Raw genomic sequence first — 18,003 nt, 5'->3', positions numbered from 1 at the left:
GTTCAGAATATATTGCAGCCATACCATTCTCAAAACCCTGGCCTACCCCCATCCCATGAAGATTCTTCCTCATAAAACTCCAAGAAATATTATCAAAGGCTTTCTCCGCATCCACAAAGATCAATACTGCTTTAGTGTTTATATTCACCTCTAGCTTTTCCAGAATGTCTATTACATTCCTTACATTATCTGCTAGGTGTCTATTAGGGAGAAAGCCTGCTTGGTCTCTATGAATCTTCTCCATCAAGACTCTTTTAAATCTTTTTGCCAAAATGTCTGCAAAAATTTTGTAATCCACATTAAGCAGTGATATTGGGCGGTAGTTCTTAAGTTGGGTCTTTTCAGTCTCTGACTTTGGTATGAGTGAAATATATGCCTCTTTCCACGATTCAGGTGCCCTTTTTCCCTCAAGAATCTCATTACAAACTTCTCTTAATGGTTGAGTCAGCCATTCCTTCAGCGATTTGTAGTATCTGGAAGTCAGTCCATCTGGTCCCGGAGATTTGCCCAATTGCATATTCTGAATGGCAGCCTCTATCTCTTGATCTGAGATTCTCTGGTTCAAATCCATCTTACTTTGATGAGAGATGTTTCGTAGTCCATATCTTCCAAGGAATTTATCTATATCTTCTTCATTTTGCGGGCCTTGAGTGTAAAGTTTTTTAAAATAACTTAAAAAGCAATTTCTAATTTCATTGGGTTTAGATATGTTCTTTCCATCCACCTCTAGGCTTGTAACTGTATTTAATTTCTGCCTTTTCTTCAGTTGCCATGCCAAAAGTTTACCACATTTATTTGCTGATTCAAAAGTCTTTTGCTTCATTTGCTTTATCTTCCATTCAATCTCTTGGTTCATCAATTCCATATATTGTGTTTGATATAACTTGATCTCTCTTAAAATGTCCTGAGACTTTGGTTTTGTTCTTAATTTCCTCTCTCCTTCCTTTATCATTTCCAAAATCTTCTCTTTTTTCTCAGTTTGTTTTTTCCTCTTTATTGAATTTTGTTGAATCAAAAATCCTCTCATAACCGCTTTACTTGCGTCCCAGATCAATCTTTTCTCCACGTCGGTCCTCAAATTTATTTCAAAATAGTCTTTTAGGGTCTTTTGGGCCTTCGTGAGAATCTCCTTATCTCGAAAGAGGGTGTCATTCATTCTCCATCTAAATTGACCAGTTATTGTGAGTTTCATCTCCATCTTCACGGCGTTATGGTCGGAGCAAGTTTTTGGGCAGATTTCCACTTTCTTAATTTTTGGAGCCAGTCCACTAGTAACCCAGATTTGGTCAATTCTGGTCCAGGTCATCATTGCTTGGGAGAAAAAGGTTCCCTCTCTCTCCAGAGGGTTCCTTGTTCTCCAAATGTCTATCAAGTCCATATTTTCTGTCATTTCGAAAAAAGTCTTAGGGAGTCTCCCTTCTTTAGTGACTGTTAGTCTTTGTGCCTTGTCCATATTAGTGGAGACCACGCCATTCATGTCTCCCATGATTATCATATTGTAATCCAGATAGTCCGTCAAAGTTTCATGAAGTCTCTTAAAGAAGTCAGATTTGCCTTCATTTGGTGCATAAATTCCAACAACTAGAAGTTTTTCTCCTTGTACTTGTATCTCCACAGCCAGATATCTCCCTTGTTCATCTTTGAATATCATTTTTGGAGCCCATTTCTCCTTCACATATATCACCACTCCTCTCTTCTTAACTTTGTCTGATGAGATAAATTCTTGTCCTAGCCTTTTATTTGTGAGTAATCTCCTGTGGGCTCTAGTTATGTGAGTTTCTTGTAGACATATCAAGTCCAGTTGTTCTCTATTCAAAATATGAAATACTTGTCTTCTCTTCAAAGGCCCATTCAGTCCATTACAATTCCAACTAAGGAATTGCAAAGCCATCTTGTTATTTTCTTAAGACTCCTCCAACAGCTCCAAGTTGTTGCTCTTCTTCTGATGGTGGTGGTTTTTGTCCAAACGAGAGATTCAGGATATCCAGTGCTCTCCTCTGTTCTGCAAGTACGTCCACAGTCCCCTTCTGTAGGTCCTCCTGGTATCTTGCCAAAAATTTGTCTTTATCTTGAATTGTCTTTATTTTCACTTTCTTTGCCTTATAGTCGAATGACAGTCCTTGTGGGAACTCCCACCTGAAACGGATAGAATTTTTCTTTAGCAAAAGAACCAAGTCCTTGTAGAAGTTTCTTAAATCCAAAATGTATTTTGGGATGTCTTTAAAGATCTGTACAGCTGAATTTCCAATTTGCAAGGCCTTTTCAAAATGTAGTCCTAATATTTTATCTCTTTCCTCCTTGGATCTGAATGTAATCAAGCAGTCTCTCGGTGTCTTTCTATCTTGCTTTTTACCCAGTCTAAAGGCAGTCGTAATTTTAAATTCGTCTTCCTCAAGGTCCCAGCAATCCACAAACTCCCGTGTCAAATATTCCACAAGGTTGTCTCTTTCATTCTCCGGAATCAGTCTTAATTTTAAATTTCTCTCTTTCCTCTGTAACTCCCACAAGGCCAAAGTTGCATCATGCTCATAGACCTTCTTGGCAAGTGGCTCTAATTTCTCCTGTGTCTCTCCGGCAGTGGCTTTTGCCTCTTCGGCAATTTGGCGCGTGGTGGCGTTTTCCTCCACCAATTTATTTATAGATTCTGTATTCTGGTTTAATCTTGCTGATATTTCTGTTAATTTTTGTGTGTTCTCTGAAGTCTGTTTTGTCAAAGACTCCAGAGTTTGGTTTATCTTGAGCAAGGCCTCTGTCACAGCTTCCATAGAGACGGCTGCTCCTTTGTCTTGTCCTGTTGTTCCTGCTGATCCGGCTGTTGCGCCTGAAATTGAGCCTCTTTTCTTTGCCTGTTGCAGCTGCAGCTGTTGTTGTTGTTGTTGTTGCTTGATCTTGGCTCTTGTAACTATCTCTTCTTGTGGGCCACTCATGTCAAGGTCAATTCCCACGGGATTATTCTCCCTTGGAAAATTCCACTGTCTTAGGCCGTCAAGTTTTACTTTATCCTCTAGAGGGAGCAAATCAAAATGGCCATAAAACAGGATTTCCAAATACAAAAACAAAGGAGACAGTCCAAGATGTAAAAAAGAAGGAGATTAACACAGTCAAAGTCAATGTTGCTAAAAACTTATAACTCCAAATTGCCACAGTTGCCCAGTTTATACTGTTTCTTCTTATGATATACAGTGATCAGGCACTGTGGAAACTTTGTATCAAAGTATCACTTCACAGGAAAAAGACAGTTCAGTGTACTAACAAGGCAGACCGTTTCATGCTTTCAAATAGGTGAGATAGCAGAGGTTTTTTTCCTCCAAATGGATCATGCAGTTGTTGGTCAGATTCACCTCCCCTCTGCCCTGCTTGCTAGAGGGGAGATCAAAGGTCTAAATGTCCGGTTTATATGATCAAAGAGCAGGTTTAAACGGATGCAAGTTTAGAGTTCCGTTGCTTTCACTTTCATGCAGTCGGGGGGAGGCAGACTTCCTTTGCTTAAATCTCCCCGTTTTTAGCCCAATTTCTAAAATTTTAAAGGGTCCCGATTATTGTCCAGCTCTTACTCACGGGAATTCAGTCCAAATTTTCTTTTCAGGAAGGAATCGGCGCTCTCCGCTTATGGCGACGCGGCTTCACTTCGCAGGCTGGGTAGCGACTCTCAGCACCGCGCTCTCTCCCGATGTCGATCCGTAGCCTTTAAAAAGGCTCTTTCACGGTACCGGGGGGGCGCGAAGGTGCCCACCGAGTCTCCTTGTTCTCAGGCTTCAGCGCCTGGGATTTTAGGGGTCCCCCGCTCGCCGTAGCGGGTAAGACCCGAACTTGCGAAGCAGTCCTTCTCCGGAGCTCGGAGGTAGGACCGCCATTAAGCGCTGGCACCGACCGGAAGTCCCATGAAGGATTGGGCAATATATGGGTCCCACCCAAATTTCCAGCAACAACTGTGACTGGCTGTGGTCCAGACCTGGCGTCCTAACACCCTGTGTCACTGCCATTTACTGAGAAGGAGAGGGGCAAGCCAGTGGGGAACTTGGTGCAGTGCAGGTACAGAGCCTGAGCCAATCCAACCCTCCAGATGCTACGTCAACACCATGCCAAACTCCATTTCCCCTCCCCTTTTCGGTAACTGGCAGCAACATGCACCACTGGGAAGCCTGGAAAGCAACATAGCCCAAACTATTCCTGCTGCTAAATTCAAGTGGCTGGGAGGTTGGGGGGGGCTGGGGAAATAGGTAGCCAAAAAGAGGGGACGGGGATGCCCCAATGTAACAAAGCACCCCTGAGAAGATACCTCTGTTTTGGCCTGGAGAAGAGACTCCATCACATTCCTAGCCAGCTGATTTGTAACACCTGGTAGGCCCAGGCGATTGTCTCCTTCCAGTGTAAATCTCTGATCATCCTCCCTTATGTGTAAATTTGAAGTAAACAAAAGAACACTGGACTTCTTCTAGAGGTGTTAAGCCATGGTATGAGAACCCTAAATAGCACTCTTTACTTTTTCTCCTCCTCGTAATTACTAAGCAAGCAGTTCCAGTGGGTGTGAGGCTCCCATCAGAAGAGTTTGAGAGACAGGTGGATTTCTTTTCCCCTTACTCATCTATAAAGATGCATTTTTAAAAGCCATAGTTCAGTTGGTCAGAACATGGGGCTGACAATGCCATGGATGCTGGTTCAATCCCCGTAAGGAACAGCTGCATATTCCTGCATTGCAGGGGGTTGGACTAGATAAACGGTTCTCAACCTGTGGGTCCCCAGATGTTAACTCCCATCATCCCTAGCTAGCAAGGCCAGAGCTCAGGGATGATGGTAATTGTAGTCCAACAACATCTGGGAACCCACAGGTTGAAAACCGCTGGACTAGATGATCCCCCAGGGTCCCTTCCAACTCCACAATTTCAATTTGGACAAACTGTTGCTGACTGGCACCATTTTAAACCTTTAATGTCCATCCACTGCCAGGACTGCAAGCTTCTTGAGCATTTAAGGTGGCACTTTTCTCCTTAGAAAAGCTTTGGGCCCCTTTAAAGAGGCCTTACGTTTCCCCTCACATGAACATTTCAATCTCTCTCTTCCATCCTTCGCTTTCTTTCACTCTGTCCCTGAACAGATCTCCATTCTACAACCAACAGTTTCGTAAGACTTCCAAATGTCCCCAGGGCTGAAAAGGGTTCGAAGTTGCTGCTTGGACTCTAAATACCAACCAACACTGGTAACTAATGGGGGGACGGGACAAGTTGCTATATTGTAGCAGAAGCCACAAACCACCAAGCCACAAACCGCAACCAAAAAGTAGAATAAAATACAGGAAGTATTTTACTATCTGCTTTATGTGAAATCTCATCTGTGTGCGCCAAAGTTCCTTTAAGTTTATCTAGAACTGAAACTTTCTTCAATTAAAGGAACCAATTGATATTTGCACCTCGTTTAAGAAAAAGTACAGTGGTTAATTGAGCAGCTCTCAGCTCCCATTCTACATATAGCTCCAACCGAAATTAGTTCAGTAGGGTTTTAATTGTTTTTAGAGTTTGTAGAAATGGTTTTGTTTCTAGAATTTGTTTGTGTCTGTATATAGAGATAGATATCATTTTAAGATTCTTGCTGCACATCACTTTGATGGCCTCGGGCTTTGAAGTGGTTTTAAATTTGCAAAATAAAACAGAAATAAAATGCATGTCACTATAGCGAGGAAGGCTTGTGACCTGCTGTCAATCTGATGTCTAAATTCTGACTTTGATCGTGTACACTCCATCAGCTTAAAACATAGCTGGGTATGGCATGATAAAAGTCTGTAATTTCATCAGGACATGTTATTTGTTGTTTACTGTTGTAATAATTGTGTTCTCAGAATTTATCTTCTGTACCATGAAAATAAATAACAACATTATAATTAATAGATAAATAAAACATAGCTGGGCTGTTCTTTTTCTCCATTGGGACTGAATCTGATTGAGGGCGGAAACTCATCAAAACACAGTCTTCCATATGGATTGTGGCCAACATTGTGTGCCCACTGCTTCCCAAACCAGAAATCAAAGCACAGTGGGTGCAAAGTAAACAGGAGAATATTCACAGCCAATCAATGGACCCTTGGCTCTTCCTCCATAAATATCGTTATTTATATTTAAGCCAGGACTGGGACCAGTTAACCCTTCAAATATAGGATGCCTTCACATAGAGAATTGCCTTCTGTAAACTAGGCCACATGGAGACTTCTGACATGAAGCCAGGAAAACCATTTTGTTCAGTTTTGTTTAAGAGCTAAAAAAAGAGTGTCCTTTATACCCATGAGGACAGCTGCCTGATCTTTTCAGTATGTTGCTACAGAATGCATTCACCAAGCATCTCAACCCAGGGAAACGGCTGGACAGGAATGTGTTTTGGCTTCTTGCGCCTTGTAAAATGCCTCATTCCTTTTAAACACAGCTAGAAGCTTGACTATAATCCAAGTGGTCAATCTTCAGCTGCAATGAATAAAGTTTCATGGTTGGGGGGGGGGGAGGCAGGCTGGGAGTAAAACAACTGAGCATGTACTGAAAGTTCACCTTGCTCCCCACATAACTCAAAGGCTTTTCCCTTGCAACTTTTAGGTTTTTTAGTACTACAAAACAGAAATAAGATTTAAAAAAAAACACTGTAGTGCAGTGGTACCTCGGGTTAAGAACTTAATTCGTTCCGGAGGTCTGTTCTTAGCCTGAAACTGTTCTTAACCTGAGGTACCACTTTAGCTAGTGGGGCCTCCTGCTGCCGCCGTGCCACTGCCACACGATTTCTGTTCTCATCCTGAAGCAAAGTTCTTAACCCGAGGTACTATTTCTGGGTTAGAGGAGTCTGTAACCTGAAGCGTCTGTAACCCAAGGTACCACTGTAGTTGGTTTCCTTTTTCTTGTTTTCTAATGTTGTTAATATTTTTAATTCATTACCCAGGTTTTCTTCATCTTCTATTGTACTTAATTATATTGCCTAAATCTATAAACTAGCTAGGCCAGTGGTTTTCAACCAGTGTGCCATGGCATCCTGGGGTGCCTTGAATGACGGTCAGGGGTGCTGCGGACAACACTGGCCTCTGTCCCTCTTTCCTTCCCTCCCACTTCTGATGCCTTCTTGCATCTCTGCTTCCCAAAGGCTTGCACAGCTGTTTGTTGCAGCAGCCCTGGCTACATACTCCACAGGTGAATGGTGCTTCTGGCCAGGGGGTGCTGGTTGCCAGGAGCTGAGGCGGCCTCAGAGTAAGCAAGCAAGCGGGTGAGGGAGCCCAGCCAGCCAGCCAGCCTACAGCCCTTGCTGTTGGGAATGGATAGACAAGTCCAGGGGGACTTGTCGGTCTCATGTGGGGCAGTGCGAGGAGACACCTTTCTTTGGGGCAGGCGGATCAGCTCAGAGACTCAGAGACCCAAGCAGAGTGCAGAGGAGAGGAGGCTGAGGAAACACTCCACAAGGGAGGCTGTTTGAAAAGGGTGAGAGGCCGCCAGCTCTGCAGGCAAGGAGTGACATAACTGGGCTCCCGAGCCCCACAGAGGTGCTGCAGAAAGAAGGTAATTGGTCAAGGGAGCCGTGGACTCAATAAGGTTGAAAACCTCTGAGCTAAGCAGTATCTCCAAGCTTAGAAGGAGCCAGGGCAATCTTAAGCATTTCCGGCACCGTGGTGCAAAGCTTCCCCACGTTTCCCAGTTTTTTAGGGAGGACTGTGTTGCCAATGGAGCTGGAGGAGGTGGGCAGTGGCTGGAGGGCGGCTCCTCCAGCAGGGAAGAGGCAGAGGCTGGACCCAGCACCTCCCGGCTCAGCTGGCTGCTTTGCGCCGTGGTGGCCATGGCAGATGGAGGCTCTGGGTGCAGTGCTGCTTCGGCGCGGCATGGCATGGCAGAGGCGGGCGAGGGCGGCGAGCTGATGCCAGGAGGTGCCGTGTCCAGCCTCCGCCTCTCCCCTGGCACCCTCCAGAACTTGGTGCCCTGGTGCCCCACACCACTAGGCTCTATGGGTAAGATGTCCCTGGAAGGAGCACATCTCCAGACTTCTGATGCTGGAGAAATAGGGGAGGTTAGGGCTGGACAGTATCAGCCAACTAAATATCTCACAGGACAGCATACGCAAACATTTTACATAAAAGGAAAACATGCACATTCCCCAAAAATGTAGGCTTTTCTTGGTTTCTTAAAAAGTCTTCAGACTGGCAAGAGGAAGCAAAGCATTACCTCTAATGTACAACTGACCACATTATTAGGTCTTAAAAATAATCCAAGGCACCACAATGAGTCACTACCAATTACATGGCTTCCCCACAATGACTTTTGATGTGCACAGTGCAATCCAAGTAAGGTAGTGAACTCGGTTGAACTCCTTTTCCTCCTGGCATTCAGTTGCTGTTGGTGCCACGAGGGGCACAGCAGCTGCCGTCCACTAAACCAGACACACAGAACATGCATGCATGCCCAAAAATCATTCAAGACGGAGCTGGGCTTTCTGTAAGGTAAACTACACAAACCACATGAGAAGCCACAGGAGAGGAGAATGATCTTGTGTTTGAATCATGCTTGCTGGTTTCCCACAAGTATCTGGTCTGCCAGGTTGCTGTCTTAGATGGGCTATTAGCCCAATCCAGCAGGCTTTTCTTAAGCAGATTTAAAGGTAAAGGGACCCCTGACCATTAGGTCCAGTCGCGGACGACTCTGGGGTTGCGGTGCTCATCTTGCTTTATTGGCCGAAGGAGCCGGCGTACAGCTTCCGGGTCATGTGGCCAGCGTGACTAAGCCGCTTCTGGCGAACCAGAGCAGCGCACGGAAACACCGTTTACTTTCCCGCCGGAGTGGTACCTATTTACCTACTTGCACTTTGACGTGCTTTCGAACTGCTAGGTTGGCAGGAGCAGGGACCGAGCAACGGGAGCTCACCCCGTCGTGGGGATTCGAAACACCGACCTTCTGATCAGCAAGCCCTAAGGCTCTGTGGCTTAGACCACAGTGCCACCCGCATAGTCTTAAGCAGATTTAGGGGACGGGTTTAGACCACAGTGCCACCCGCATAGTCTTAAGCAGATTTAGGGGACGGGACAGCAGATTTCATCTCAGGAGCTGCTGACTTGGCTGCCCCATTTGATGGGGTGAGGGGGGGGGGAGAGGAGATAAGGTGGTAGAGAGAAACCAACATGTCAGGGGAGCCATTTACCTTCTTAGCTTTCTGTACTTCATCTACATATCATTATAAGGTTATTGCAAATCTGCACTAAAAAAAAAAAAAATCTGGGCAAAGTATATCCAAAACATCTATATCCAAAAAAGATTACATGGAACTTGAAAATTAAGTGGCTTTACATTGATTTTCTTATGCATTTATTTATTCAACTGGTGATACAGATCAAAAAGCTATCAAGGCTATACTGAATCTCTGCCCACCTAAAAGCCTCTCAACCACCTTCCCTACAACTCCCATTAAATTCTTGGCTCGTAGCATTATCCACCCTCTTTCAATATAATCTTTACAGCCTTTTTTTTCTTCTCAAAGATAATCTTTATAGTCTTATGGCCTAGAACCTTGACTTTTGAAAACAAACAAGGAAAACCGAGATTCCTTCAGAACTGCAAACCCTACATTGCAGTGCATGTACAAAATGTAATGAGAGAGTGAGAGATATCAAATTATACCAACCTGTTTCCTGACACTGGGCCAATTGGTTCAGGACACACAAGTGCACTACTGCCAATAGACAGCAGGGAATTTGGTTAATCCACATTCTTCTACAATTCACTACGGAGATGGAGAATGGGTCACTTCAAGCAGCAAAGATCATCCTCTTTCACACAGACAGGCTCTAAAAATTGATAAGAGAGAGAATGAATTGTAGATATTCAGGGAACGTCACTAGTTTATATACCTGAAATATACACAATGCCAATGTATTGCACAATGCCTGTACAATTCTGGACAGCAGCCTATGGGGAGAAAAATGTTTAAAAGTAGGTATTGGAGCCTATTTCTGGCTGGAAGCTGCCTCATAGGGAGAAACAAATTTAGACAAAGTCTGTTCCTTATTGTCCGCTCAGGAATTGTTTCTGCAGAAGCAGTAAGGCAAATTAGTACTAATTTAGCACAGGACGATGCTGTGTCAGGGTTATGGAGGTAGCTTCCCCCCCCCAAAGTGTTTTCATTTTAATCTTCTGTGATGCCTGATGGTTTGATGCCAAAAAAAAAGAAAAAGAAAAAAAGCTGAACTGAACAGAAATCACCTGGCGTTACCAGAAGAAGTTTCCCATTATAAACCGAAAGCCAAAGCAGGCATAGATCTGGTTACAAGACAGACAGACAGACAGACAGACAGACAGACAGACAGACAGAAATAAATAAATAAATAAATAAATAAATAAATAAATAAATGTTTATTTATACCCCGCCCTTCCCGGGATAAAAGCAGCATAAAATACAGTTTAAAAACATGAATAACAATAAAATTCAAAATTCAGCAATCAATTTAGGGGAAATAAGCATTAGATAATCCCCAGGGCTAGCTGGCTGAATTGGTCCTACTTGGGCCAGCGAGGAGGCCAAGGGAGAATTAGCTGTGGGGTCTCAGAGCGGGTAATCTTCATAAAAGGGGAGGGGGAGGGAAGAAAAGGGAAATAAAAGAATATAAATAAAAGAAATGCTGCTAAATTGGTTCAAACAGTTAGTGACCGTATTGAAAAGGCATGACCCTGAAGGAGTCCATTTATTAGAATGGGGAAGCTGGGAACCACAGGGAGGAGGCAGAGCACTCCTGTGCTGGGGTCCTGCTTGCAGGTTTCCTACAGGTTGGCCACTGTGAGAAGCGGATGCTGGAACAAATGGGCCCATTGGCCCATACAGAATCATAGCATCACAAAATTGTAGAATGGGAAGGGACCCTGAGGGTCATCAAGGCCAACCCCCTGCAATGCAGGAATCCCAGCTAAGGCATCCATGCCAGGTGGCCATCTGCTTAAAATCCTCCAAAACACCCAAACACCCACACACAGAGGAAGCTGCATCACTACAGACCAAGGCATAGGTCTGTAAGCCTGGCCCTGTCTCCTCTGACTAGTTTCCTCTTTCCAGATTCTCAAGTGGGATCTTTTCCAAGACTTCTTCCCACGGAGCCTCTGGCCTGATTCAGATGAGGCAAGATGCTCACAAATATTGTGTGATCTCCCCGCCTCTTTTTCTCCCCACATCACCCCCCTGGTACAACAATTAACCCAGGAAAATTGTCACGCAACCAACCAAACTAGAAACTGGCATTGGCAAGATCAGAACAAGTCGGGATTTTAAAACAAGTTCAAACTGTCTAAGCCAGGCATCTCATGGAAGAGACCAGGGACTTTCCTCCAGTGTAGGAAGATGTCTTACACAGATTCAGACAACTGGTCTATCTGTATCCTAGGGCTAGTCTAGTCTAATTAGCAGCACCGTAAGGAAAAACAACAGAAGTAAAAGCATTCATTACAAGCATTGGTTGCAGTGGAGGGGCAGCTGACTGCATCCTAGTTTCTCCACTGTGTTTATTCTATTTTACAGTCATACCTTGGATCTCAAACGCCTTGGCTCCTGAACAAATCGGCTCCCTAACGATCGAAACCCGGAAGAGACTGCTCCGGTTTTCAAACGTTCTTTTGGAAGCCAAATGTCCAATGGGGATTCCGATTGGCTTTAGGAAGCTCCTGCAGCCAATCAGAAGCTGCACTTTGGTTTCCGACCATTTTGGAAGTTGAACGGACTTCCAGAACGGACTCTGTCCAGCTTCCAAGGTATGACTGTATTTTCGTTTGAACTGAACAACACTTCTAAACCAGCGTTGAAAGAGAGCTAGGGCAAGTCAGCCTTTTGACATATTCAAACACCTCGCCAGGCTGTGCCCCTTTTCACAAACACCAAACATAGGGACATGTCTTATTCGGAGCCAGGTCCACCGAGCTCAGTAATTGTCAACACAGGCTGGTACCATCTTTCCAGAGTTCCCAGTGTTTTCTGGAGATTCCAAGGATTAATGCTGGGACATTCTGCATGCAAGCTGTACCACTGAGCTACACCCTTCCCCAGAGAGACAACAGTTGGAAGGAGGCAGGAAGAAACCTAACACAGAACTGTGGCAGCTCCCTGGACCCATGTGGGAACAGGCAATTTCACCAAATTCTTCATGATCCTCCTATTAACACCAAGGGGCAGGAAGGAAAACAGACACAACATAATTCTGAGGGAAGAAGGGTAAACATCTGCTCCAGCCACCCCACTGCCTCAGTCTAAATTCTCCCATGCTCTTGGTTTTAAAAAAGAAAACTAAATGCATCAGAAGATCCAATCCAGTACTTTCCACATCACATCTGTTTTGACCATCCTTTCTAAGACTGCACTATAGTGCATTATAAAATTTTATGCGCAGGGTATATGTTTACTTTTTAACACCATTGCCAGCAAAGCAAGTGCACTGTGGTTGGGTCTTCTGGGCCAAAGCATTTCTTTGCAATTAGTTGAATCAGCCTTTGGCTTCAAAGAGAGTCATCTGAGCAGAGGAATGAACATTATGCTATTTTTAAAAAGAACCACAGCTTCATAAAATTCAATTATTTGGCAGCACCTCCCATTTGACCACACTCATTTTAACCCAATGTCCCCTGCAAATTTTCCAAAAGCAAAGAACTCTGGACCTCCTGTTGCTCCTCAAGAAGACAACAGGAGTCTTTCTAAAGGCTAGAAAAAGGCCGGGGAATGTTTTGTCTTGCAGAGGGGAAAAATTGGTTATCAATATTTTTTACAAAGACTGCAGAAGGCAGCAGAAAGCAGCATTCAGCTGTGCAATTATATATTGCAAGAATGCAACTCAGGCACATTTTTTAATCAACTTTAGAAAGTTCAGATAAATTTCACTCCTGTTCAAAGTCCATTGGGTATCATCAGCATGAACAAACACACAGCAGTGCCCTGTTGTTCAAAACAAGATGACCAAGGCCAGATGCATGTTTGACATGACCTGGAATTCTCCCTAAATTATGGAGAACTAGAGCTGTGTACACTCAATACCTTTAAAGCACTTTTGAAGCAAATTCTTTTCCTCGAGGAATTCTAGGCACTGTGGTTTACCATCATATCATGCTTCCTCTACATAATGTTAGTTCTCGCAATAGGAAGCAGCTCTCCAACCTATAAAGCAGAGAATTTTCCCCACCCTTGGGGCATGGAGAAACTGAAACCACCTGCACTTTTTTCAACACATGAAGTTGCTATAGCAAGTCAAACCACTGGACCACATAGCCTAGAGCTGTATTGTTCCAGCTGAGGGTTGACCTCCCAGTTCTTGGGACCAAAAAGCCCTTCCCAGTCCCCAAATTCAAAACTGTAAATGAGAGATGCTGGGGCCTGGGCTTTGGACATTTTGCAAAACATGCACTCCACCTGTGAGCTACGGCAAGCACTGGCCAGCTGCAGCCCTGAAAACAGAGTCAACAAACACACCACATTGTAAAAGACTTTCCACATGCTCTTAGCTTACCTTAAGGCAGATCACACAATACATTCAAAGCACTAAGAATGCAGCTTAAATAGTAACGGGTTCCCCCAAAGAATTCTGGGAGTTGCAGCTTATTAAGGGTGTTGAGAGTCGTTAGGAAACCCTTAATCCTCTTAATCAGCTACATCTGCCAGAGTTCCCCCATGAATAACTTATTTGGGGCAAGCCATGGTGGTTTAAAGTGGTATTGTAGTGCTTTAAATGTAAGGTGCAAATGTGGAGTTAGAAGGGAAAATACTAAGTTGCCACAGGGTGGTGATTACGTGGCTACCTCCTCAGCAGAGGAAGTAGCAAAAACAGCCTCTCCTAATTCACTGTAAATCAGACAGAATGGAATGCAGTTGTGATGGAGGAAGAAGGTGCAAGCAAGGAGGAAGGAACCTTCTGTAAAAGGAGGGCATGAGTAGTTTCAGACTCAGATACCTTCTTGAGGAAAAAACTATGGATACATACACCCCCCTCACTCACACACGTAGCACAACTGATCTGTTATCAGGAATGGATAGATGCCAATAATATTTTCAGAAGCCAGGATGAAACTTAAAGGCACCCATCGCATGGGGTTTTCCAGATCTGTTTCCTGAGCCTTTTGGCTGTGGAACTGATTTGGGAAGGCAGAGCTTGAGCAAGCTGGAAACCTGGATGGCGTGGGCACTTCAAAAGTTACATCATGTCGTTTGTATTTTTTTTATATCTAATGGCTCCTGCCAAGCCAGATAGTACTAACAGTACATAGCTACAATACATGATACTTCAAGCGGGACATTTTTCTGTTTGCTGAAGCACAGACAAGATGAGGCAAGAGTAAAATAACTCATCAGGTGCGTGCTGTCACTCAATGCAGCAGGTAGGCTTTGAATATATGCTTTTGAATATATATTTGGCCTCAGCACAGCGTGTCTGAACAAGAGCAGTTAGAAAGAGAAATTCAGCAAACCGATAATGAACTTGTGTTGCTATTTACTTGCTTTTTTAAAGTGCTTGCCTACACAAAATCTTAGCATTGGATACAGGGAGCCTGCTTTTTAGCTTGACAGTGATGTGACAAATGCAGGCTTGATTACAAGCGAGGCAATGCGATTAGCAGTCATAAAAACATGAGAAAGTGCCTTATAATGAGTCAGATCATTGGTCTGACAGAGTGCTCTCCCAGTCTTACCTGGTAATGCCAGGGAATGGTTCAGACCTCTTCTCCCTGCAAAGCAAGATCATCTGCCATTGAGCTACTGGGCTTTGTGGTCTTGGGGGAGTGGGTGGAAAAGACGACTGTGTAATTTTGCCTCCAACTCACAGATGGTTTATACCCCTCAAGCCAAGATTGGCTAAATTTCTATGGTCCAAGTTTACAACTATGGGGGGGGGGGTTGCATGTTGCTGGGGGGGGGGAGGGTGCAAGGCCAAATCAAAAGTGAGTGAGGCCAAATGGACAGGACCACCCCATAATCACCCACACTTTCCCCACATCACCTGCTTCAGCAAGCCTGAGACCTGCATCCTCACTGTTGCCCTTGTCTGGTTGAAGGCTATCAATACTGTCAACATGGCTACAGCCAAGGCCTGGTCTTTACCTCCTTTCCTCGGCTCATATCCTTCTTTCCATTCTCTCTCTCTTCTTGTCACATGGGAGCTAAACCATCACCATTAGGATGAGGCGCACCACTGCTGTTCGACAACCACAGCTGGAATTCAAACAACCATTTGCAAACCTTGGTTTCACATGCAGTTTAGTGCCAACCATGGTTAGTGAAAATGGTGGTGCCCAACCGTTGCAACAACACTTTAGTAGGGGAACCGTTGCATGACAGCACATGGGAACCCATGAGGCCACTGGGAGCTCCCATTTCCTTAAGCATACTTCAGCCACCAAGAAACATATTTACTGGGCTCTTGCGTCTAGTCGAGAGGGAGAGCTGCAAAAAGCCCGATTCTCTAAACTGTTGGAAACCCAACTCAGTACAGTTTCTGAGATTTCAGGTGACATGGCTCCTCAACTTTCCTCACAGACTCAGGAGGCATGATGTGGTAGTTAAGTTGAACAAGAGCTGGCAAGACTAGAGCCACTGTGGTGTAGTGGTTAAGAGCGGTAGTCACGTAATCTGGGGAACCGGGTTCGTGTCTCCGCTCCTCTACATGCAGCTGCTGGGTGACCTTGGGCCAGTCACACTTCTCTGAAGTCTCTCAGCCCCACTCACCTCACAGAGTGTTTGTTGTGGGGGAGGAAGGGAAAGGAGATTGTTAGCCGCTTTGAGACTCCTGAAGGGGAGTGAAAGGCGGGATATCAAATCCAAACTCTTCTTCTTCTAGGGTTCAAATCCTGCATAGCTATGAAGCTCACTGAGTGATCGTTCTCCAACTGAGACTACCTCAGAGGGTTACTGCAAGAAAATGGGAGAGAGATGCTCAAGGAGTCCTGCTTTGTGGGGAGGGCAGGATAACAACCACACAACTGCTCTCTATTTTCACTGCTATAAGGCAGAGGAGTTTGGTTTTCTTTAAAGAATCCCAACACACACACACACACCAAAACCCCCCCAGCCTTTCTTTTTCATAATTCAGCCCACACTTACAACCTTTACTGAGGACTTAGAAAAACAGATAAATAGGAAGACCCAAGATTTACCCACCCAGGAAGAATGGCAGATGAAGTTGATGGACTATATGGAATTGGCGGAAATGACTGGTAGAATCCAAGACCAGGGGAAAGAGTCGGTGGAAGAAGACTGGAAAAAGTTTAAAGACTATTTACAGAAATACTGCAAAGTTAATGAATGTTAGAAGAATGTTGAAATGAAGATATATGGCTTTAGTAGAAATGTTATAAGGAATTAAGTATAAATAGATTAATAGAATATTAAAGGGGGGAAATAAGGTCAGAATGTTAAGATAATTTTAGGATAGAAAACAGAGGAAGATGGAAAGGAACTGCTGAAATAATTAACGGAAGTGGAATACAAAAAGGGAGGTGTGAGGAGGTCGCTGAAATAAGTGAATGAAAGATAAGATATTGAAATTATTTGATGTGTTTTAAATTGTTTTTGTTTTGTTTTGTTAGTTTTATGTGTTAGTGTTTTGTGTTAGTGTTAGTGTTATGTAGTGTTTTTGCATTGTATTGTATTGTCTATTCTTTTTTTGGTAGTGTTTAAATTGTTGGAAAAGCAATAAATTTTATTTTTTTAAAAAAAGAAAAGAAAAACAGATAAATAAAATATGTAAGCTGTAATGAGCATATGGCACTGCTATCAGCACAATACTACCGGTCAACTCAACACCGACCGGCAGCACATTTATCACAACGGTTCCTGCGCAAGAACAGCCCATGACAGCAAGATGCCGACTGAACACACAGAGCAGTTTCCCACTCAGCTCTGACTCACAAAAGCTGTTGAAGGCTAGCAAGATACAGATGTGTAAACTATAGAGGAAAGGGATAATGAGCAGCCAGGCCACCAACATACACACAGTGCAAGATACAGAGAGAAAGATCGATGATGGATTGTAATGGGTGGCCAGTCCAACCTCGTGCCTCACTTTGGTCCTGGCTCAGAAATAAGCCAAAGAAAGTTACCGCCAAGACATACCAGAGAATATTTCAGCTTATTTCTAAGCCAAAGTCACACACCCCTCAAAAAAGCTAGGCCTACTTAATCCCTTCCTCTCTTCCCTCTAAGCATCACTTACTGCCCCCGTGCAGTGGCAGCAACACTCCAACCACAGGGGAAAGGGAGATCTCTCTATGGTTTCTGGTAAATTGTGCGGTAGTGTGGCATGACAAAAGGCTGTGGTTGCCTTGAGAAATGTCTTACTTTATTGTTTTTATTCATTTGTATCGTCTTTTGTATTATATGTTATGTATATTTGTCTATGTGAAAATTAATAAAGATTTTCTAAAAGAGAGAGAGAGAGAGAGAGAGAGAGAGAGAGAGAGAGAGAAATGTCATTTCCCACAAAGAGCTGCTGATATTCTGCTAGATCTTGGGAAAACTATGTTTCCTCAAGGCTACTGGACAGCTTTCATCCTGGCCCCAGAGAGGGGATACAGAGGAAACTCTTCCTCTCCACACCACTGGGATATTGTGTGGGGCTTTTTTGCCACCTCCAGGCTGGCCAGTAAGCAGAGTTTGGGGTTGGGGGTTCAACTTGGGATAATCCAGGAATTCTTCTCTGGCTCAGGTTTAAATTCCAAGTTGAAAAATTCAAGGCTTGAAATACATACCTCTCAAACTTATATTGGAGTCCTGGGTTAATGAGCTTCCCCTGACATCTCTCATTTCTGCCAAGCCTTTTAAAGAACTGTGCTGAGTTGGATAAGAAGGTTTACATTTTTGTTGTATCTGTGTTATCTGTTTGGGATTACTAAAAGCAGTACATTCCACAGGCGGATAATTAGGGAGTCGCATACAATAATATTTATCTAAGACTGTGTTGGAAGCAGAGCATTTCTGAGGGAACAGGGCAAATTCACAAGGGAGAAGAGCTCAGACCGAGTGCACATAAACGTCTCTCCCTGC

At 44.0% G+C, this 18,003-nt stretch overlaps 1 protein-coding gene across 11 annotated transcripts in view; it reads right to left on the bottom strand.

Annotated features, from left to right (window-relative positions):
• LIFR (LIF receptor subunit alpha) overlaps positions 1–18,003 on the bottom strand; it is a 105,448-nt gene that overhangs the window by 47,844 nt on the left and 39,601 nt on the right. For all 11 annotated transcript variants that reach the window (XR_014012841.1, XR_014012842.1, XR_014012843.1 and 8 more), the window contains exon 2: positions 9,628–9,790. Coding sequence is in view for 6 of the 11 variants with exons in the window: in XM_081212706.1 (XP_081068832.1) it covers positions 9,628–9,712 (85 nt within the window). In the remaining 5 variants the exon portion in view is untranslated. The remainder of the gene's footprint in view (positions 1–9,627; positions 9,791–18,003) is intronic.

The sequence above is a fragment of the Podarcis bocagei genome (assembly GCF_964188305.1).
Source record: "Podarcis bocagei genome assembly, chromosome: 11".
Classification (NCBI taxonomy): Eukaryota; Metazoa; Chordata; class Lepidosauria; order Squamata; family Lacertidae; genus Podarcis; species Podarcis bocagei.
The sequence above is the reverse complement of the archived record's forward strand: the minus strand, read 5'-3'. Positions and strand labels throughout refer to the sequence as shown.